A 23,657-nucleotide genomic window follows, 5' to 3' on the forward strand; every position below is an offset into this window, starting at 1 on the left:
GAACGAACGGATGGGGGCGGTCCCTATTGTCAGTGCTCTGTACAAACAGACTGCAGATCAGCGTATATTTCTCCGTGTTCAATGCACACCATAGTATCTAAACCAACAAACTGCTTCGAAATCAGCAACCGAAACAATTGTATTCTTGGAGTGCCACAGCCAAGACCGAACGATTTGGAAGATAATTGTAGTAGCTACTCGCGTCGCACTGTTGCGGGAAAAGGAATTATGAAGGACCAAAGCAATTTTTAAAAAAGTGAAAACTAAAAACTTTTGGATTTTATATCAAAGGAATGGTTGGACTCTACCGAGGCTAGCGAGAACCCATTCGACTCAGATCTCAAATGCAAAGTAAGTATAACAGCATTGTGCATTGCACTATGATCTTCCCACTCCCAATATCTCCCTAATAGCCAAAGTCCGGGAGAGAATAACGTTGTCGTTGGTTTTGTTTTTCAAGTGCAATCATTTGATACGGATTTAATTGCTTTAAAGGAAATAGCTGTTCATGTTTACAATTTTTTGCCATTCTTTTAAAATGGAAAAACATTAGTAAGATCACAAGACGAACTTCCACTCACAAGCATTCGTGCCTTTATTTATATAAACTTTTAATGCGAATTGACCTATAAAGTCAGGTGACCATATGCTGTCGGCCCTAAAATACAAACACATGACATTACATTGTAACACACCCCTTAACTCACATGCATATACAACAAACTGTAACAATGTAGAAGGAAAAGGTACTTTCACAAAGTTACTGTGCCCAGTAAAGTCGTAGTGACTGGAGTGACACGCCAAACCACAAGTGCTGAAAACGCAGCACTTGGTCAGCCTCCCCCACATCCCAACTCAGTCATTTACATACTTTGAGTTCGTATGTAATAATTAAACAGAATACATGTGGGTTTGTCTTACACCATTTTTACAATTTTGTCTGATAGTGCAAAATGGAATCCTCCCTTTAATCTGTCACCCTATACGCTATTTTCCTTAGATGTTTTTTCCCCGTTTGTTACACGCTGTTTTGAGTATTTAGTTAGAATGCACACGTGGCTATTATTTATTATTATAATTTTTAGAGGGTGAATCAAATTATCTTATTAACAAGTAAAATTATGCGATTAAATGACATGAAGAGGTTTGTGGTTGTGAGATAAAGAAAACGATATCCAGCTGACATTCTTCTGTCATATCTTGTGGATGGTTTGTTTGTAGTGTTGGCCAACTCTGACTGGGATTTTCAGAACTGGTGTATGAAGACATGGATTAAAAAAATAAATAACTGGACTATAGTTTGCATTCTCTTCAGAAACGGGAAACTATTATGGCAAGCAATTGGCTCAGACCATTTAAAAATAATTTAAAACGCTATCTCTGTTTATGCAAGGAGGACCAATTTCCATAATTTGGTCCTTGGGCTTGAATTAACATTCTCTGGTACAAGCCAAGCCAGCCCCCGCAATTATTTTCTCCATGCTTGTTGTTTTGAATACCTGACAGGAGTGATATTGTCTCATTAGCGTTAATGATGGGAACCAGACAGAAGCAGGGGCTGTCAAGTTTAGGAAGGAGGTCATATAGTGGCTCAGACGATGCCTAAGTTTTGCCTAATGTTTTGGTTGTCTCTACAGGTGTCTCCTAAGATCCCGACATTGCTCACATTCCAGAGATTTTATTCCCGGGTTGGAGGGTCACTTACTTGGCCGAGTGATGTGTGGGAATGCAGAATTCTATGAGATTTTAGCTTCTGCTGGAATGCGGTCGTTCAGGTACACAAGTGAGGAAAAAGACTAGAATACGGTGAAGTGGGTTTGTTAGATGGCGGCTTTGGTCTCTCTCCAAGCCTTATTTGCACCGTACTGTACAGTAAGTATTTTATTTCATTTCCATCGTAAACAGTCCTAAAATAGGCTGCCTGAACTGCCGCACTTATCAGTACCCCGTCTGTGTTTTTTCCTGGTTGGAGTTATACGCTTGATGAGCTAAATTTGGGACGCCTTTGTTCAAGTCATAATTAGGTTGTGTCCACCTCTCCAATAAAAAATGATTTGAAACATATATTGATAAATGGGGCGCAATATGATTCACTTTAAAGTGGAACGATTCGAATCAGTATCGATTCGATTCAATATGGTACAGCTCAGTTCGAGAGGGCGTGATGCTGCGAGTTTCTTGTTGCCATTTTATGAATGAACTTTTTCAGTACCCTGTAAATGTGGCATTTCGTTCAAAACTATATACCTCCAATAAAAGACGAATCAAATACGTATGTTGACATATGTTGAAGTGCAACGATTCGGTTCAACTCAATTCAAATCAAACCGATTTTCCGATTCAAATGTTAGTTTTTTTGTTACACCCCTAGTTATAATGAAGAACTGATGCAGATATAATGATCGGGCTTACATACATTGTAGTGGAAGCACAAACCAAAAGCAAAGCAAAACGGATTATCATTATCATTATGATTGTATATTATGATTAAATGACTAGAGCAGCATACACAAGAGGGATATGGACAGTAGAATGATGTTCTATCCTCACACTCTCCCATTCATAGAACATTTCATGAATTCATTCCTTCATTCACTAGTTTCCTGTGTTAAGCGTGTTTCATGACCATTCTGTTACCCATCCTGCTTAATCACTTATTACTCCGTGGTATCACTAATCCCTGGTGCGAGTCCACAATGACATTGTGAGCCTACTCCCACTGAGGGACAGAGAGATTAATACATGGTAATGTTCTTGGCGCGGTCACAGTGAATGAACAACACTGGTAGTGATGCCCTTGCCAGCCCCAAAGAGGTGGAAGCTTTCTGTCAGCACACACTATGCCTCCACTTTGTTTAGAATGAGCTCACAGACAACATTATTTTTGTTTTATGCTCACAAATACATTGTTCCTGAGACAGTCAGTGTATGGATAAAAAGCTGTGGTATCATTTTCTGTTAAGTATAAGGTCTGGGTTGGGAAATTGGTTATAGTATCCCGAGGCAGATCAGTAGAATTGACTTATTTATTTATTTATTTTTTTTTTTTTAAATGTTTAAATGTTTGGAACAACTCTAATCCGGCTTTAAATGTTAACCATTTGGCTAATAACAAATAGCTGCAGTATCTGATTGTGAACTATGCCACTTTGTTATGTCTGTGACTGATTTGTTTTTGGAAGCTTTTACAAAATGATAAAATGAAAAAAAATTAATAAATACAACTTTTACAATGAAAATAAACAATCCAAAATAAATGATCCAATCCTGCAAGTAATGGACTTACTTTGATAGTTTGTTGATGGTGCACCTGCAGTAATAAAGAAGTTTGGTCACGAAAACCCGTACTTCCGACTAATGTTCTTTTGCTGACTTTTTAAATCAATTTCATTGACAGTATGTCCATCCTAGAAAAGGCTGTCATTAATCTCAGAGTTAAACAGTGTTATTCCTCTTGTCATTTGCTCCTTGTTTGATTTGGTTAAAAAAAGAAAATGCTGATAAAAGACATCTGATTGCGTCCTCTAGTACTGTTTCAGGCATTCTGCAGATCTGATACTGTGAGTAGACCCCCCCCCCCGCTTGCGAATCTGCCTCTGGTACTGTCTTGGATAACCTCTGATCTGTGTGCCTGTCGATCATATGATACTGTCCGTAGACCTTTGATGCTCTTTGACCTTTAATGAATGAAGACCGTACGATAATGTTCCTCCGTCCAATAATCTCGGAAGACCTGGTAATGTCTGTCTATACCTTCGGCGCTGTCTGTTGACGCTCTGTCATTAAGATGCATCGAACATGCGTCACACAGTCGTGAGTACAAGTACTTTTTTTTTTTTTTTTACTGCAAGCATCGTATTTTTTTGGGTGTGACTGGAAGCATTTGAAATTGCAAGTATGTGTGTACTGAGAATGTGTGTGTTTGCACGGACAGGCCTTCATTTACCTCAAGCCTCCCCTGTTGTCTAGTCCTTCGCTTCCCATTGAATGCAAGCTAGCAAAGTTGAAAAAAAAAATGCAATGCTAACAATATTAATCCATTGTTCTCAGAACAGTTTTTTTCGATTGATGCACAATTGTTGAGCAGAAGCCTCAATACGACCTCCCAACATATAATGACTAGGATTCATTCTCTGTTACCCGTTATGCAGTGCCTATATTTATAAAACAGCTGGCTCCTCTTTTAAATTGTCTTTACCTCACCACTAATTATGAGTTTGCCCTATGGATGTACAGTACCTTCAAGTTGAGTTTTTCTGGCTGCGATAAAATTAAAGTGTGATATTTTTAAGTTAGTCAGATAAATTTGGGTTGTCTGTAATAATACAATGTTTGATCATGTCATGAAATGTTAAAGGTTTGGATATAATCAGCAGGGTGGAAAGGAGTTCATTTATGGTACATCGCGTGTTCAAAGACACAAATGACAAAGTGTCGTAATTCCCATTTTACACTTGGGTGACTCTTGACATACGTATTTTGGGTCCATTTTAAGGCCTGTCTTCAGCAACTCACCACTATTTTCAGTTGTGACCATCAGCAGGATTTTATAGTCAGGGAGGATTTCATTGAGACAGCAAAGAATCTTGAGAATTTAGGTGATGGTGATGCTGACTGAGACAGTGAACAGGAGTGTAGAAAATACAGAAAAGGTATGCAAAGTTGCAAACCTTTGGATTTAATAACTGGTCGAGTCTCCTATGGCAGCAGCAACTTCAACCACACGTTTCCCGTAGCTGCAAATCAGACCTGTACATTAGTCAGTAGGAATTTTGGATGAGTCCTCTTTACAAAACCGGGTTTCCCAATACTTTTTCTTGCAACTGTCTTTGCAGTCTGCTATGGTGTATCTCCTTTTTGTGAAAATGTTTACACAGGTTCCTTGACACCATCATGCATCACCAACAATACATTTAAGGCTCGCACAGTTTTTGTTCAGAATGAGAAAAAAAAAGAAAAAAGATCCAGAGATTCAGAGACTAAACAATTGGTTTGGAATTAAAATCTCTGACTTGGAATGTCACTGCCTTGTAAAACCTTAAGGCAGTTTCCCACCACAGGAATGCAAGTGTTCCAAAATTCTGCCTTCATATGCGCAATGTTTTTTTTTTTGTTTTTTTTTACATGCTATTTTGACAAGTTGATGTCTAGTCTTTTTTGGACTAATCTCTATCAAGCCCTATCTGGCAGCTTTTGAATCGCGTATAACTGAAACCAGTATTTATTTAAATACGTACATCATCACATACTGTTTTCTTACAGTGCACAAATATAATGTTATATAAAAGATGATACCTCAATACTGAGTATCTATGTTCTATCTCTGTGCGCACCTTCAGGCATCAGCACAGTGTGTGTGTCAATCACCGAGCATTTGAAATCTTTCTGTCAGCACCAAAGGTTGCGTCTAGGTCAAATTAATAGAGTGTGGAAAATGTATCAGTAGTTCAGAGTGATGTAGCCAGCTGCAGCCATAAACTTCACCAGTGAATGAGCGGTTGTGTAATGAAGTATTCAGTGGCTTAGTGCTAGTCGTCAGTTACCGTTCACAGAAATAAACAAGTATCGCTGGTAGAGCTGCGTTACCCTCAGTTGCTTCCATGTCACGGAGTGTTTCGCTCACATAAGGTCACAGTAAAGTCTGAGCAAATGTTCTGTACTCTATGCTGCATTAGAATTCCAAAGTTGAAATTGCTTTGACCATCACTTATTTGCACCATAGAATATTTTCCAAACAACAGAGGCTATATACCGGAATGAAGGGGACAGAAATCACAGCGCTGTTCAACAATAATGATGATAGCACGATAATGTGATAATATATTAAGGGAAGCGGCATCTATAGTTAATATAATTGTAACTGAAGATGGGAAAACTTTCGCTGCCTTATTGCACATTAAGCACTCCTGACAGTTAGGTGACTACTAAAAAGACATTTTCTCTCATAATTAGTGCTGTCAAACGATTACATTTTTTAGAATGAATTAATCGCACAATTTTCCATAATTAATCGCGATTAATCGTATTTTTCCACTACAATTTTTTTTTTACAAAGCTTGGAACCGATATTTAATTCAGTAAAATCTTAGAATTAATATGGAAAAAAATTGAAAGTATATTTTGATTCAAAGACTGTTAAAAGTATTTCTTCATTATGTCTCAACATAGACTTGCAATTGGTTGCCTAAAGTGTCTGGGTGTATTGTTGTGTCTTGTGAGTCCCCCTTAACATGTATTTAGCTGCTGACTCATAATTCGACACAATAGTCCCAAATAGCCTTCCACTAAGATCGGATGAATTTGGGTGACTGACTGTGTCATTCAAACTGCTTGTGGTTCAGCTCCGCCCCCTGATGGCCCTTTCCAGCTCATTGTTAGACCTTCGTCAACCGAAGACCTATGGCATTCAACTAATGTTAGTCATTTCGATTTTGGGGCATAATTCAGGGATGCACAATTGTCGCATTGTTCTTTTCCGCCCCCTCTTCGTGCCAATTCTCAATTTCCTAGCAACCCATGCAAAGCCCATGCAAATAATTAGGGATACCAGGAAATGGGGTTACACACACACACACGCACACACAACCTTGCTTTCAGTTTATCATGTCCACTTCATGGAAAGGTGGTGGAATGTGTTAATTGGTGCGCTAACAGACAGAGGCCTTCTGTTTCAGACATTGAGCAGATAAACGTTCCCTTTCCTGCCTTTTATGCCAGTGCTTCATCCTGTTTCTTTTTTTTTTTTTAACTACCCTTGTTCCTGCTGTGTCTTTGCTAATACTCTTATCATGTTTTGACCTGTTCCAAACAGGTTATCATCAGGTTGAAGTTCAACTATCGTGGACTTGAAGGACCATAAAAGAATATGCTTGTCTATTGCGTCACAAATCTTGAGAGTTGAATGCCAGTGTTGTGAAGGTCTCCATAAGGGTGAGAAGTGACACAATGACCTAGTGAAAACAGATTTTTTTTTTTTCTCTTTGCTTTTCCAAAACGATTCACCACAACGACCGCATTGTTCAACTTCAAACAATTGTTGTTGACACAGACTTGTAAAAATGACCCCGAATTGGTGTAATATGCATGCCAGTCGCAGTTGGAAAAAAACAATTTGGCAACCTTTCCACACTTTTTAGCAAATTACTGGATTTTGTCACATCCATTTCCACGTTTACACCAAGCAGGTTATTTAACACGGGGGTTGTCGAACCTTTTATATCCATTTTTCTTTTCCCAAGGACCCCCTAATAATCCTAACAGCAATTAACACATGTATGTGATAATTCCCAATCATCTTTGCTTTTAATTGGCCCAAAATTAATGTAAGTAATTGGTTTATTGTTTGTGTCATTAGGTACGTCTGACCCATTCAGTACTTTATATTGTCAATTTTTTTAACTGATACAAGATAATATATTGCAAATTGGGACTTCAAGGACCTCAGCTGGTGAACCATTGGTCTAGTTAGTATATACAAGAGCTGGCAAACTAATAAATGCAGTTAATATTTTGGTCCTGCACTATCAGTTATAGCAGAGTATCTTGTGTATTTACTGAAACGGCCTCGCAAGGGTAAGCGGTTCAGATTATGGATGGATAGTATGGAGTGGGTTGTTATGGTCATATATTAGCTTCCTATATGCTGCGTGTAAGAGTGCCGCAGCTGCCCTCTGTTGCAGCCAATCTGTGTCAGGGTGTCTTGAAAGGGTCACGTCTGGGTCATTATGACTTGCTTTCGTCATAATTCCCTTGAGGATCAGATGTCCAAAGGCAGTGGTGGGTTAAGAATGCAGAAGGCATGGGGTGAAACAAAGCAGCACTTTTGGTTTTTGTTTATAGGTCAGGAGGCATGATTCTGGAATGGGCCAACTGCTGGTTTGTATTTGTTTTCTGCAAGCTTATCTCGCTTCGTTTATAAACACTGTACTGCAGTTTTATCAATCCAGTTGAAATACCCATTTTAGTGGAACAAAGAAGCAAGTGTGAGGAAAATTCCCTAAAATTGTGCATTGCTCATCTACTTTCTACTTTTTTAACCAAACTTCTACACTGAAGCAAAATATATCTGTTTCTTGCTTTTTCTATTGTATTATGTCAGAGGTTTATTATGTGACTGTGACTGCTAAGCCCTTAACCTAACTCAAGCACATCAGTTATACCCACCGCTTTCACTTGTGATTCTCAAGAGGCCTCCTTTGGCTTTCGGTTGTGCAAAGGAGTTTGAATGAGAACAAAGTTGCATTGAGGATCATCAGCAGTTTGGAATGCTTTTGGTAACGGCGAATGGTAGAGCTGTCACTGATTTACATCTGGCTTTCTCCCCAGTAAAGATGGGTGTGATAGGAGGCAGGACTGTGCTTGTGTGTGGATTTATGAGAACCTTTAAATAGATGAAGACAATTCTAATGTTTGAAGTACTGGAATGAAGATGGCATCATTGGATAATGCCACAACACAAGATTGGTGGATTATTATCTATTACTATTGTTTGTCTTAAGCATCTTAAAGGGGAAGTCAACCCAAACATATTTTTTTCAAGAATATGTTCTATGCAAGCCCACTAGTTGAAACAAGGCATTCTGATATATATTGCGTTCGTAGAATAAGAGTTAAGTCGCAAAATGCACCCGCTTTTAGCCATCTCAGGTGGCGGCCATTTTGTCACTTCTGTCGACCGAACATGACATCACAACTGCTCAGGGCTCAGGTAACGACCAATCATGGCTGACCCGTTTTCTGAAGCTGAGACGTGATTGGTTGCACTGCTATTTGATCCACCCACTTTTATTTACATTAAACAAATCATCCAGTTATTTCATGAGAGAAAAGAATACAAAATAAATCGAAACAAATAAATACCTTTCATGAACCCATTTTAGACTAAACGATATGTACAGTAGTTAAATACATATCTTGCATCCCATCCCAACCTGTACATTCCACAGGTAGTATAATTCACTCTATTAATAGGTTGACAGCATGAAGGTTACCAAGCAACACTGACATTTTATAGACCAGCAGATTAGTGAGGCTTATGACTACCTGCTGCTCGCTCCGTGTCCCGCAATGCTGCAGAAATCCACTATCCTCTGATTAATGTCACGATGCGTACAGTAGACAGACAAGTGTCTGGGTGTGCTTATCTCTCTAAATAAAAGAGCAAAGCACAGCACCATCATCAAAATATTGTTTCATTCACTGCATCACCATCCATGCTTGTTTGCCTTTATGATAACGAGTCACCCTCATTTTATTTCTGGGATGAATGAAATTGCCCATGAATTCTCCCGCAAGCCGGCATGCTACGAATGCGTGTGAGAGAGGAATGTGTGAGTGGTGACTGACACTGACTGTGGCCTCCTCTCCGTGTTAGTGAGAGACAAAGAGCTGCTGTTGTCCTGTGAAAAGCAGAAGAGGGACATGGGCCAGGGGAGTAGGTGTAAAACAAGGATGCTGCGAGTCATAAACGCATTTCTTTTTGAACGGCACATTTGTTGCTTGCTCTACTGTTTGCATTTCCTCCCTGCGGGTTCAAAAGGCCACAAATGACTCCCATCGACTCTGTAATGAATGTCAATGTGACATTGGACACAAACTATTTTCCTATTTACCATTTCATATCAGATTTGATATACTTTACATTCTATATGCATTTTTTTTAATTAACGTTATTCAAAACATGTTTACAAAAGCAGGTACCCGGCACTACTACTACTACTAGTACCCCCTCATGGCAGCTCAGAGCACACTCATTCTTTATAGCGCTTCGATAGCTCTTCCTGTTGTGACACCGCCATCTTGTGGTCATTTTACATACTAAACACAGTTTACACAGTAACTCTAGTTACTGTGCACACAGTGTCATAGTTACTCTTGTTTGGATTTTAACTCTGTTAGCTCAGAATTTTCCTTTAAGGAACACATGTGAAAAGATTCATGACTCTACCCTCCCCAATACGGGGTTTGTTAACTACAGAATCTAACATTTGGTGTCAATTTCCAAGTAGTTAATTCTATATTTGTGATAATAGTTGAAATTTTGATAAAAGTAAAGAGAAGGTGGAGATCTGCTGGCCTTTTGTGAGAGTAACTTGCCTTTCAGGTTTGATCAGGTAAGTAGTTACAGTATACCTGGTGGGCAGACCACTTCCTGTATGGGAGGATTTTGTTTTCATGCACTGTAAGTTGAGTGGGAGTGCCCGCACATGCGTGTCGACTCGAGCTGTATTTCAGTTGCAGGAAGAACATGATCGGGTAGGTGTTCTTTTGTGCCTCCCAATGTTGTTTTCCTGATTGTTATCATGTTTGTATTTGCACATTTCCCCAATCTAATATCTGAGATGATCTTTTTGTGACTGAAGCCTCACTTGTTTTGTGTTCTCACAATTGACCTGATTGATCTTGCGTTAGATTATTGTAACACACCTCTTTCTGTGACTACAGAATCTTGTTCCACCAGTGTATCATTGATACATTATTTATTACTGTGTGTTGTCAGACTTTGTAACAGATTAGTTCATTATATGTGTCCAGCTAACAGGAAAATCATACTTCTGAAAACATAGTTTAATACATCTTACTTTTTTTTAACATGCTTGCTTGTAAAGTGTGAAAAGAAGGGAATTTCTGTAGCTTAATTTCTGTTGAGCAGGCAGGCCAAAATCATCACTCAATCTAACCGTATCGAATCGTTACACTCTAAAATCAAACCGCCCTTGAATCGTATCGCACCCCATTTATCAAGGTACGTATCGAATCGTCTTTTGTCGGAGAGACAATTTGAAGGTAAAGCAAAACACATGCAATTAACCGTTGATGCTTACTTCTCCGAGGAACTTTAAAAAAAAAAAAAAAAAAAAAAAGTTCCAAATCGAATGACTTGAGATATTCTTAGTGACCCGCATCTGACTACATGTGCTTATTGACTGGATAAGTGGAAGGATTAGTCGCACGTGAGAATACTTTACTACTGTAATTGATAAGGTGCACCTTGGTTCCATGTGTAAACCTCATGATAAACGTCGCACATAAGGTTTCATAATTGTGACTGAGCAACTGTATTCCATGATGTAGGTTATCATCTCAGTTGGGATTAGTGGAGATAAACCAATTAGAGTTTGGTGAATCTGCAGATCCTGAAGATGATGGATTACTTAAAGCCAACTACTCCTTTGAGATGTTACGAGTGAGATAGTGGTGCCCTTTAACAGGCCTCTGTCATGTGATAAGGATATCACTTTCATCCATGGTCTCCCTCTCAGAATACAAGGCAATTTAGGACAGAAAACCCAACGCCTAGATGTCAGAAGTAGAGCTACCTGTCTGTTATGGTTTTGTTGCTCTCAGTTTTTTTTTTTTTTTTTTTTTTTTTTTAAATGAACCTGAGCAGTCCAATAAATCACAGTTTTGAGGTTTCGGTGTTGATTTTTAATTGTATTTTTATTCACTTAGTTTGATATTATTGATATTATCTTGTGGGCTGGATGAACATACATAGTCCACTGGTAACAGTGAGATGTTAAAAAAAGGCAACTGGTACTGCTGGTGTTTCAAGGGGTGCGAAAATGTAAATGTTGGAAATATTGGGCCTTTGTCCAAGTTGTCCTAGCAGTCGCCTTGTTGTTATAAATCCACTAGATGGCGCTAGAGCCCTTTTAAGACCGAGAAGAGCATGTCAGACTAGTGAGTCACATGGAACATCCATAAAAATGTACAATCTGAACTGAATTTCTTTTTTTTACGGAGTCATGCATCTTTATGTCTGTATTAAATTATTCTTCGTGGCCTTTTTAAATTTCCCAGTTGTTTTTGTGCTGTACCATCGCTGGCTTGAAAGCTTCCTCAATGGAAAAAGACCATTTATAATATTAGACAATATAGTCATTCCTCCTTCCATGCAACAAAAGGCACACTGCTCATGTTACCTTGCGGTGTACCTTTTAGACTAGACAGAGCATGCCTTCATTTCAACCCCTTCTATTGCCTGTTATTGAATTTGCAAAGTTTGTATAATACCTTACCCATTGCCTTCTATCTGAAACACAAATGGGTTTCTGGTTTACGCCTCAAATCCTATTTTTAGAAAAATATTTCATTTACCTCAGGCATTGACTGGAATTTACAGTACTGCAATAAACCAGACATGCAACATGCTTCAATCAAGTTGAGTACAGTATGTTTGTACACACATTACCCGACCATTGATAGAAATACCAATGATACCAATACCAGTGAGGCACATAGTTATAAGATCCAATAACTCTGACCAAACACGCAAACGATACGCTATCGGTATTTAAAACATGTTAGCGGCTATTGCGCCCTGTGATTATGCTCGAAAATCTTCTGTTGCAGGTTTCCATGGCATAAAACCTGTCCGTAAATGCAGTTGGTCTTTGGGAAGAGCTGCTGAGGAGCTCACATCCCTGTCGCCTCACTGTCATTTTCCACAGCCTGAGGGGAGGTAATTGGCAGGAGCCATGCCTGCCCTGACCACCGGATTGGGCCACGAGCCAGGTATCAACCCTCCGATACAGAAAAATCTCAAAGATTCTCAAATATTTTCTGGCTCTGTGGTTCCTCTTGAGTTAAAAAAAAAAAAAAAATCACCTCTGCTTCTCTTACTTCCAGGGCTGTATGAGTTGTTAGCAGCGTTACCTTCAAAATTGAAGCCCCATGCCAGCCGCCCAGAGGAGAGCAACTTCCTCCAGGGCATGTTTGGGGAGAAAAGCCTCCATTCACTGTTCATGGTAAAATAAGTCATTAAAGGGAAGTCAATGCAAACATTTTTTTTCAAGACTCTGTTCTATGCAAGCCCATTAGTTGAAACAGGGCATTCTGATAAATATTGCATTTGTGGAATATGTGTTTATCCACTCGTTTTTAGCCATCTCTGGGGGCGGCCATTTTGTCTTCTGTCGACTGAAAATGACATCACAACTGTTCAGAATGACCAATCACGGATCAGATTCAGATAACAGGTCAGCCGTGATTGGTCGTTGCGAGCAGTTGTGGTGTCATTTGCAGTCAACTGACGACAAAATGGCCGCCCCTGGAGATGGCCTAAAACGAGTGCATTTTGCTGCTTAACTTATATTCCACAAACGCAAAATTAATCAGAATGCAGTGTTTCAACTAGTGGGCCTGCTGGGAACATATTCTTGAAAAAAATATGTTTGGGTAGACTTCTTCTTGAAGTAATATGCTTGTTTTCGTGTTAGATATACAACTAATAAACACAATCTGTCCTTTCAGATTCATGAACGACTGCAACATTACGACGAGAGCAAACCCGCTCCTGTCTTGAACGATGCCGCAAGTCTGTGCAGTCAAGTAAGTGGTTGAACATCAAGATAAGTGGATGCAAGTGTTATTTTAGCACAATACACAAGTGCATGCCTTTAAAATGTTAGTCCAGACATCTCGCACAAAAAACACAGACTCATTTGTTGAGTAGCTAAATCGATATGTAAAACGAATATAAAGTACTCAAATTGAATGTATGTTTTCAAAAGGCTATAAATGAAGAAACGCTTTCTTTTCAGTTGTCCGAGGAGCTTCAAGGGAAATCTGCTTCAAGAGAAATAGATGAGCTTCTCAAGCTATTGGCCAAGCCCCATTTGAAGGTGAGGATTGGGACACTTTTCCCTTCCCATTGTTGCTCCAACTCTCACTGAAAAGAAATGTGTACAAATCATTGCTAGCACCACGTCAAACACTATTATTGTCATTGCTAAAAAATGTATTATTCATCACGCTATGTTCCTGTGCTATTTATGTACCCCTTCTAGAGCCTTCTGTCAGTTCATGATATAGTTGCACAGAAAAGCTACGACCCTGAACTACCTCCAATGCCCGACAACCTCAACGATGATGAGGACTCTGTGAAGATCATAAGACTAGTGAAAAACAAGGAGCCCCTTGTAATTTACTCTTTATGTCAAATTAAACATTGCATTATTTATTTTTTCATTTTATTTCACATATTAATGAGATTTTCATAGGGAGCGACGATAAAGCAAGATGATCTCACGGGAGCCATCCTTGTGGCCCGAATCATGAAAGGAGGCGCAGCAGACAGAAGTGGTTGGTTTCAACGCTTATATTTTCCTGTACTTCTCAAAATTTGATGGATTGTGATACGGCATTGTCAGTAGCACTTACAGCTTTTTTTTTTTACTCATGCATATTGTGGAAACAAATATGCACTTGGTGTATTCTATAATTGCACCGTGTCAGGTGTAGGTAACCTAAAACGGTTGTCTGACATTTTCTCTTTTTTATGGCTAACAAGACAAAATGGTCAATTTTGTTTATTCAAAAATTACAGTAAATAAGGTACTCAAATTTCAGTGTGTTATTTTGTGTAACAGGCCTTATTCATGTTGGAGATGAGCTGAAGGAGGTTAATGGAATCCCTGTGGATGACAAGAAACCAGAGGAAATTATTCGTATTCTGGTATGACTTTTTTTTTTTTTTTTTTTACTTCTCCTTTTCCTTTGTCAAAATAGGTCTTCTCATTTGTGAGGCAAATACTTCCTTCCACTCATCCAGGAATCTGTGACTTCCATATCTGTTCACTTGCCTCCCTCTCAGTTATTTTTCTTGGCGCTTTGAACACTTGCTTGGATTTACATAAGTGACACCATGTCCTTTTGGATTTTCCAGTTGTCCAGTCCTCAAATTAGTTTTGTATTAGTCACATAACCCACTGTATTTATTTCTTCTCTCCTACTATTCAGGCTCAGTCACAAGGGGCCATCACCTTTAAAGTTGTTCCTGGGGTCAAGGAGGATGTATTGATCAAAGAGCCAAAGGTGGGCCATGACTGATACATTGACTGACATTTAAATGATCATTTGAATCGTTGCTTGCACATTAGGTCCTGTCATTTCATAACTGTGTTTGTGTTTGATTAGTTTCCGTATGGATGGATGGGTTTTATGATTTTTTTTAAAATTTGATTTCAGATGTACTAAAAATGCATTTGAATACAGAGCAACAAACTGAAATCATAATGAGGACGCTGATAGAAATGTCATTGTTGATAGGCATCTTAATATTTTGCAAGAAGAGATTTTTCCATCCCTGCTAAACGAGGATGGTATCTTCCCAGTTTTGTTTCAGCTAGATGGAGTTCCATCTCATTATATTGAATTATTGGTTACGGACTGGAATGACCTTTCTCGAATACTTTTTCGGCTTTGTGGAAAGTAACAAGGCATGTTTTTCTGTCCTTTTCCTCTTCTCTTCTCACCTCTATCTTCAGATGGTTGTGAAGGCACTCTTTGACTATGACCCCAAAGACGACAAGACCATCCCATGTAAAGAGGCCGGACTGGCCTTTAAAAAGGGCTCCATTCTTCACATCATGAGCCAAGATGATGCAACCTGGTGGCAAGCCAAACATGAAGGGGATGCCAACCCCCGTGCTGGCTTAATCCCGTCCAAACAGTTTCAAGAGAGGTAAGAATTCCGCTCTCCACACCTCTGCCCTAACAATAACCTATTTTTTGAGTCTATGGAAAATTGTCCTCAGGTGGCCGCACGTAATATTAAAAATTCAAAGTAGAACTGCATGTTGTGCTTTTGTTTCACTTCCACATCCCATCACATCTATATCCTTTTTTTTTTTTTTTTTAATCGCTACTCCCAACACTCTCTCCCTTTTGTGGCTAGCAATGTTTATTCGCCCTCTCCGACCATGAAATTGTCTATTCTACAGGCGACTTGCTTTGCGAAGTCCTGCTGCAATTCTTCCAATCCAGAGGTCTTCAATTCGACGATCCCGTAAGTTTTTATGGCATATGGTCAAAAAATGGGTGACTTAAAGCTTTCAATTGCCCAATGACCTTTTCTATAACGTTTCTCATGATTACATGAAACACAAAACGTCAGCTTTGTTGACAATGATTTTTATCTACACAGAGGTTCCACATAACTTTTGGTTCTTTAGACGAACATTGGCCGAGACCTGCCATTCAGATATCAATGGAACAAACCAACTGTTTGTTTAAAAAAAGACTCGGCAACTCCGCCCCAAACATAATTATTCATGCGCTTTGAATGTTCTGAACTGCTCTTTCAATATTTGTGTTGAGTAGAATAAAAATGCATGGAAGAGTTAGAATAGCTGAGGTCTGTGTGAATGTAGTTGCTGGTTGTAGAAATGTAGTGCACTTGGTTTGGCTCAAAAAAAAAAATATATATATGTATATATATATAAATTCACATAACCGACCATATTTTAAATAATTTATTAATCGTTAAGTTTGCCCATCTCAGCTTTCTTGCTACCAATGTTGGACTGTGAGTCTTTGTCTGTTCTCTTGTGTGCAACATTTGTAGAAACAATTATTTTGGGATTAGGTGTATGATCTTTTTTTGGGGTTAGTAAAATGACTCTTTATATAGGAAATTAATAGTATGTTTTGCTTTTTCAAGATGATGTGGCTGTAGATTGTGGTAGGTGTTTTCCTCTTTCTTTTTCTCTTAAATCTTATATGTTAAATTTGTAATCCAACTTTTTCACTAACATACAAAATTTTCATTTCTTGCTTCATTTGCTGTTTCTCGCAGTTGAGGAAATTGAAGGTATAACTCAACTAACACCTCTCATTGAATGCAGTTTGAATTATGATCATTTATGGTGGTCATGCAATAGGAAAAACATAACAGATGAAAATTACTATTAACAGAGAAATACCCAATTTTAGTTTGGATAATAATGTTGCCCCTTGTATTGCGCAAACCTTCATATTTCATGAAGAATTTTTACTGGACATTATAGAATCTCTCTGGTCCACTTTGATCACGTGGCATTTTTACATGCAGTCGTCTTGTGATTTCATTCACATGCTAAATGCATTGTTTGATCATTTTAGTAAGACATATCACATTATCAACTAATCAGATCAACGAGTATCACTTTTTAGTTCTTGAAATGAAGTTTTTGACATTTTCTATGTTTTGAGTTGTCATAGTTCTTGGTAATTCTGATGCCTTGTTCGATCAGAACCTCTGATGGTAATGTAGTCTGAGACCTTGGAACGAAACGATAGATTTAATCGTTGCTTTTTTAATGAGATGCTTGATAGACTTTGAGCAGTAATCTCAACAATAAGCCTGGTATTTGTTGCATTCCTTCAAAAAAAGGTAAAACTGTTACACTTTTCTTTCAACAACCCAGTGGTCAGTTGGAGGGCTGGGCCCCTATTTCCTTTCCCTTCTGATTCTTCTCTTCCAATACGATAATACGCCTCTCTTCTGGGCCCTTTCTTCCTTTTCTTATCACCAGAGGATGCTGACTTTATTAGCGGATCCCGTCAAGGTGAGAGATTTATTCGTTTCTCTTGTTCTTTTCCCATACTCCTTTTTCTATTTGTCCCTCTAACTGTGAAAATAAAAAACGATTCCATGTTAGCTTTTGTCTTAATTTGCCTATTTGAAATGTTTTAGTTATATGACTCTGGAAGATATTGAAGTAGACCTTAGTTTTAACCTCATCGTGGAAATCATCTCTTTACGAATTGCAAAATTTTGAATTGTGTATCAGTTCAGAGGTCGTGGGTTCGATCCCGGCTCCGGCCTCCCTGTGTGGAGTTTGCATGTTCTCCCCGTGCCTGCGTGGGTTTTCTCCGGGCACTCCGGTTTCCTCCCACATTCCAAAAACATGCATGGTAAGTTGATTGGATACTCTAAATTGCCCCTAGGTTTGATTGTGAGTGCGATTGTTTGTCTCTGTGTGCCCTGCGATTGGCTGGCAACCAGTTCAGGGTGTCCCCCGCCTACTGCCCAAAGACAGCTGGGATAGGCTCCAGCACGCCCCGCGACCCTTGTGAGGAGAAGCGGTACAGATAATGGATAATGAATTGTGTATCGTTAGAGCTAGGTGCATTGGTTGAGTTAACTTTCACCTTGTTTGTCACCATAAGATTCCAATTTTTCACCAAGCCAATTTTAATAACTACCGTGTTTTTTCCGACTATAAGTTGCACCGGATTATAAGGCGCACTTTCCACGAACGGGTCTATATTGGGAATTTTCCATATATCGGGTGCACTGGGTTATAAGGTACACCTGCTTATAAGGGGCATTACTGCGCATTAAGGGAAACAAATCAGTACAGCAAACGATTCAAATTTCATTCAACTTCAATTCGACATCCATACATAAGACGTGCCTGATTATAACGCACACTGTAGACTTTTGAGAAAAGTAAAGGATTTTAAGTGCGCCTAATAGTCTGAAAAATACGGTACTATTTAGCTTTGAGTGGTTCCTTTTGGCATTTTGAAAGGAAGCTTCCATGAATGACTTCAAAGGCATGTGTGTGTGTGTGTGTGTGTGTGTGTATACAGTACAACTAACCCATAATGTACACAGACAGTGGAATCGCGAACATTGAACACAGTTTGCACGTTCATCATAAAATGTATAATCATCAACCCAACTGTGTTGACCAGTGACAGATACAGTTAGTGTTTTAAAGTTGTACAGTCATCACACGTGTCGTTTGTCTCTATGTGCCCTGTGATTGAATGACACCCAGTGTGTTTGCAACCCCAGATTCCAGAAAATCGATAAATGACATTCAAAGCATTTATGTCCTAATTGTCTTGAAACTGTTCACTTACCTCGTAACCATCTTTCTTGTCATCAGCAAATTCCTCTCCTAGCTGCTTTCTTTTCTTTTTACTTTGAACCTCAACTAATTTCTATTTCCTACATATTCATCTATTTTTATGACCAATCAAACTATTTGCTTTTTCTATCAACCCAAGGTGTTTGTATTTAATATTTTATAAAGCACTGTTCATGCTTTTATCCACTTTTGGACGGTATTGGTCACACATGACGAAGCCAAAGATAACAATTCCCAGCTGAGCTTTATATTACAATTTGTGGTATTGGACATTCAACCATGGATGCATTGGCCAGAATATTGAAACCACTTAGCTCCAGGCTTATGTCTGGTTGTATTTTTTGGCCCCCTAACAGGCATAGAGACATTTAAGTGTGTTCTCTGTACCTTACAGATAAGTACTTAGTTCATCCAGGATTTATAGTTCACATTTATTCAAATTCTCCTTCCCCTTTTCTTTTTTTTTTTGACGATGATAGTTGGGTTCAGAAGAAGCTTCCGTCTCAGCAGGAAAGACAAGAAGACCAACAAGTCCATGTACGAGTGTAAGAAGAGTGAAATTTACGATACCGCTGATGTTCCCACTTATGAAGAGGTCACTAAATACCAGAGGCAGAGTAGAGCTAAACACCGGCTGGTGGTCCTAGTTGGTAAGTAGTGTGCTGGTAGACAGAAATGTTTAAATTGGGAAGGTGGTCAACTGCGTGTTTGCCTTTCTGCAGGACCGACTGGAGTTGGCTTGAATGAGCTGAAGAGGAAACTTTTGATTTCGGATCCACAGCACTTCAGTGTGACCATCCCACGTGAGTTGAATTCATTCAGTTTTTTATTTTATAGACAATGTTCATTTTTCAAATGAAGCGCACACCCCCGCCTCAATATTTGATGTATCTTGCAACCAAATTACCTGTAGAGAGAAAATGAACGTCTAAGTCTATTTACGCTGCTATTACGCAATACTTGGACGTACAGCGAGTTACCGGGCCAACCATACTGAAGCCTTAATACTTTTAGAAATGCTAATAGTGACTTACTTCGCATGGTTTTCCTGCCCAACAGTGAGTCAGGGTCTGAAATTGAGGTCATCAACTCTCTCGCTCACTCTTGGCTCTCTCTGTCTCTCTCAGACACAAGTCGACCCAAGAAGAACCTGGAGAATGATGGTGTGGAATACCATTTCATCTCAAAACATCTTTTTGAGACGGATATTCACAACAATAAGTAAGCCAACTTGTAGCTGACCTCCCCAACAAATAAAAAAACATATACAAAAACAAATGGATTTGTAAACAAAGAAGCATGAAAAAGGTGGAGTCAATAGCGTTTTATGCTAAATTGCTTTTACTACCTTTTACGTAGAATTACGTTATATAGCAAAGACCGTCTGTTTGTTATTACTGAGATGTTCCCGGCAATATTCTTATCTTCCTCCTTTCCGTCTCACCTTTCAGGTTCATCGAGTTTGGTGAGTACAAAGGGAATTACTATGGGACAAGTTTAGACTCAATACGGTCGGTCCTTTCCAAGAACAAAGTGTGCCTATTGGACGTCCAACCTCATGTGAGTGGCCCAAAGAATTCCTCTCTATTTTCTCTTATGTTCCGCTCATCTTCTTTTTCGCCACACGAAACACATGTTTGCATCATTTCTGTGGCCTTGCACTTAAAGTAGATTTTCTTTGTCCTCCAGACATTAAAGCACCTACGGACAGCAGAGTTTAAACCGTTTGTCGTTTTCGTGAAGCCTCCTACGATTGAGAGACTGAGGGAGACGAGAATTAACGCAAAAGTCATTTCAGGCAAGGATGATAAGGGATCCGCTAAGTCTTTTACGGTGAGTGCTGAATACATGGACAGAATGGAGGAATGATTTCATTTCATTTTTTTCAAAAAAACAATTGAAAATCATTTATTGATTGTTTGTCAATCCTGTGAAATATGACCATGCTTTTCTTTGCATTAACAAGCTAGTACGTTAGTTTTCTCTTGAAAACATGGAATGAATGTGTTGCCTACATGAGCTTCTATAGGAATTAAAGGGAAGCCAAAGGGGAAGCAGAATTTTATGTGGAATTGTTTCAAACAAACCAAATAGTGATGTGTGTTTTTTTTTAAAAAAGGCATCTATCGTTGAATATTAAAAATGAGTGTTTGATTACCGGTAAGTTTATTTCCAGTAATAGTAATAGTATCTAATAGAATGTATCTTCCTTTGTTTTCACACCTGCCCCAGGAGGAGGACTTTCAGGAAATGGTGGCAGCGGCCCACACAATGGAGAATCAGTATGGACATCTATTTGAGAAGGTCATAGTAAACGATAACCTTTCGGAAGCCTTTGGCGAGCTGCGTGTGGCACTAAAGAAAGTGGAGATGGACACACAGTGGGTTCCTGTTAGTTGGACTCATTCCTGAGGATCTACACAGACTGTACAACGAGAACAAGAAACATGAAGGCTTTGGCAGTTTGTCTGCCCGAGCAGATATTTTTTGGTGGGATGTGTGGGAAGATAAGAAGACAACAGGCTGCTTTGCTATAAATGCAGTTTAATGCAATTTGTGGAATCTGCAATTTCAACCTCCAGTAAGGTCTCGATTCAGAGCTGAATGAGCTTGGACTGTCACGGTACCAGCAACCTTGCCAGCACATCAGCAGCACTGCCAAGCAGAAGCCTTTCTTCAGTATGTTTAAAAGATGAGACTTAGAAACCAAAGGAACTGTCCCATTTCTTCTTGGTTTGACAACTTACATGTACATGTCTGTAAATGTATGCAAATGGGAGGGAAATGGGAGGGGGGAGCTGTCTTACTATATTTTTATGCTTCTGAAATTATTTCCACTTCAAAACATTATAATTGGTACATTCTCATAAAGGGCAGTACATGTTGAATTTTTACAGAAAAAAGTAATATATTTTCTCATACTTTTTAGTTTTTTTTTTTTTTAACATTTTATATGCATATCAAAAATGTTTAGCGCAACATGATCTCAATTATTCAGTAACTATTATGGTAGATTATCTTTGCATTGTTGTCCTCACACAAGCCATTTTTCAGGGATTCTAGCCACTCCTGACTGCATTTAGTGTCCTGTTAATTTTCCTTCTTTCCATAGCCTCAATTACCCCCTTTTTTCAAAAATGTCGTACATATATTACCTTATACAACTAGAGCAGCATCAAGGACTTGCAGATTTCCCTTCCACGCATGAGGTTGATAGAGAAATCGACACAATTCTTACAGGCTAAAGTGAATGTTGTCGTACTACTTTTGTGCCTGGTTAAAGTCATCAGCTAATTTTCTAAGCAGAGGCCGTACTTATATGGGCTTCCCCTCAAAATCTCCAAATATGCATGTTCGTTAATTGAAGACTAATAAATGCCGATAGCTGTTTGTCAAGATGTGCCCTGCAATCGACTAGCGACCAGTCCAGGGTATACCCACCTCTTGCTCAAAATCAGCTGGGATAGGCCCAGCTCACCCGTGACCTTAATGATGAAAGAGGTGTGGAAAATGGATAGTTGTTGCAAATCTCATGGCTCCAAAGCTAAAAAATCACCGGGTTTTATATTCACTTATTTATTTAATTGCAAAAAAGTAATGCATTTTATGTGCCAGATCATGTTTTTACTGAATTTAAAACGTTCAACTAAACTTTGGTTGCATTATTAGCCTTTGTGCTAAGATAGCTAGCTTTTGATCATAGCTTAGAATTAACTGCACATTATCAGAGGTTTATAACAGCCTCAGCTGGAAGATGACATACATACGACCCCAACAAGGGTGTATAAGGGACTTTTTTGTACTTATTTATTATTTTCTTTCTGTTGTTCAGTAGGCCTAATAATCAAACAATTAAAAACTAAAGAAACATGTACCGGTAATTACATTTCCGTGTTGGACCTGGGTCACTTCTTCATATCCGTACATCTACATTCAAAACATTTCTTGCCATGGATATATTGCTCATTCTACATTTTATATTAAAAGAAAATCCAACCATTCAAAGCTTCTTGTCTTGACTTTGTGTGCCAGAGAACGACATATCAGGCGTTGCTGGTGTTGTCCACAACATATCACCTTAACTGTTTTTGCCACTTCAACAAATTCTAGCTTTGACCCTCTTACTCCTCGTCATCAGCCTCGTCAGTAGCCCAATCCCTCGTAAATCATCAGACATCTGTTAGTGAGAAGCAGCATGGCACGCGCCTGAAAACACAACCCTGTCCCCGCAGCCTTCCATTTAAGAGGAATGGACATGGTGACATTTTTGGCAGTGCCGTGTTGAGGCAGGAGGAAGACATTATTCAACAATGTGTTTTTCCAAAGGAGAACCCCCCCCCCCCAAATAGGCCAGCATTGGGGGGCATATTTCATTTGCTTTTCCCCTTGAAGCTTGTATTTCCATTTCAGAAATGTCATGTCAATGAACAGTGGCCTCGGCAAACCGCAGAAATGGAGTTCTACTGTTTGCTTATGTGCAAATTAATATTCCCCTTTACCACATTTTAATACACTGCAATTATATTCTTATTCTTGTGTGCATTTGGCTGTAATTGTAACTGTGTCTTTTTGTATGATGGAGCGCATTCATTTTGCGATTTAATGCCCGATGATACAAAGATTTTATACAGATGTTTTTCTTTTAAATATTCACATTTTGGTACAGTTATAAAAGTATAAAAATTTATAAAAGTATAAAAATTTTATCTCTGAGAGTCTTCAACATTTCTTTCACAATATTACATCAATTTTCGACTGATTGTACTTTTCAGGCTCACAGGTGAGTTGAAGCGTAAACTTCCCTCCTTACACTTAGCCAATAGCAGAAGCTTGCTTGACTTTTACCTTATGAAGAATGGAATTCCAATAGTGTCATCTGTCTGTGGATATTTTTTGCACAGTTTGTTTGTTTACATGTGTTTCTTATTCAGGCTCCCTGCCTTAATAAATATAGCCACTAGATGGTATTACAGCCTTTTTAAACGTTCCATTTTGCACCAGGCAACTGTATTG

At 38.9% G+C, this 23,657-nt stretch overlaps 1 protein-coding gene across 6 annotated transcripts; it reads left to right on the plus strand.

The window, feature by feature from the left end:
• The first annotated feature begins 60 nt into the window (after window positions 1–60).
• mpp7a (MAGUK p55 scaffold protein 7a) lies at window positions 61–22,649 on the plus strand. Of its 6 annotated transcripts, none has more exons than XM_086021307.1 (20): window positions 61–351; window positions 12,355–12,516; window positions 12,631–12,749; window positions 13,255–13,332; window positions 13,545–13,625; window positions 13,791–13,922; window positions 14,004–14,085; window positions 14,373–14,458; window positions 14,743–14,817; window positions 15,270–15,466; window positions 15,726–15,790; window positions 16,445–16,465; window positions 16,580–16,594; window positions 17,298–17,330; window positions 19,124–19,294; window positions 19,367–19,447; window positions 19,772–19,865; window positions 20,096–20,204; window positions 20,334–20,477; window positions 20,877–22,649. In XM_086021307.1, the coding sequence occupies exons 2-20, from the start codon at window positions 12,480–12,482 to the stop codon at window positions 21,054–21,056; spliced, it is 1,800 nt and encodes a 599-aa protein (XP_085877433.1). In that variant the 5' UTR covers window positions 61–351; window positions 12,355–12,479; the 3' UTR covers window positions 21,057–22,649. The 6 variants fall into 6 exon arrangements, with proteins under 6 accessions (XP_085877433.1, XP_085877435.1, XP_085877437.1 ...); XM_086021308.1 differs by lacking the exon at window positions 61–351 and adding an exon at window positions 10,195–10,254; XM_086021309.1 differs by lacking the exon at window positions 16,580–16,594.
• Window positions 22,650–23,657: the final 1,008 nt, after the last annotated feature.

Source organism: Filicampus tigris, chromosome 21 (genome assembly GCF_054856515.1).
Source record: "Filicampus tigris isolate MCC_2025a chromosome 21, RoL_Ftig_1.0, whole genome shotgun sequence".
Lineage (NCBI taxonomy): Eukaryota > Metazoa > Chordata > Actinopteri > Syngnathiformes > Syngnathidae > Filicampus > Filicampus tigris.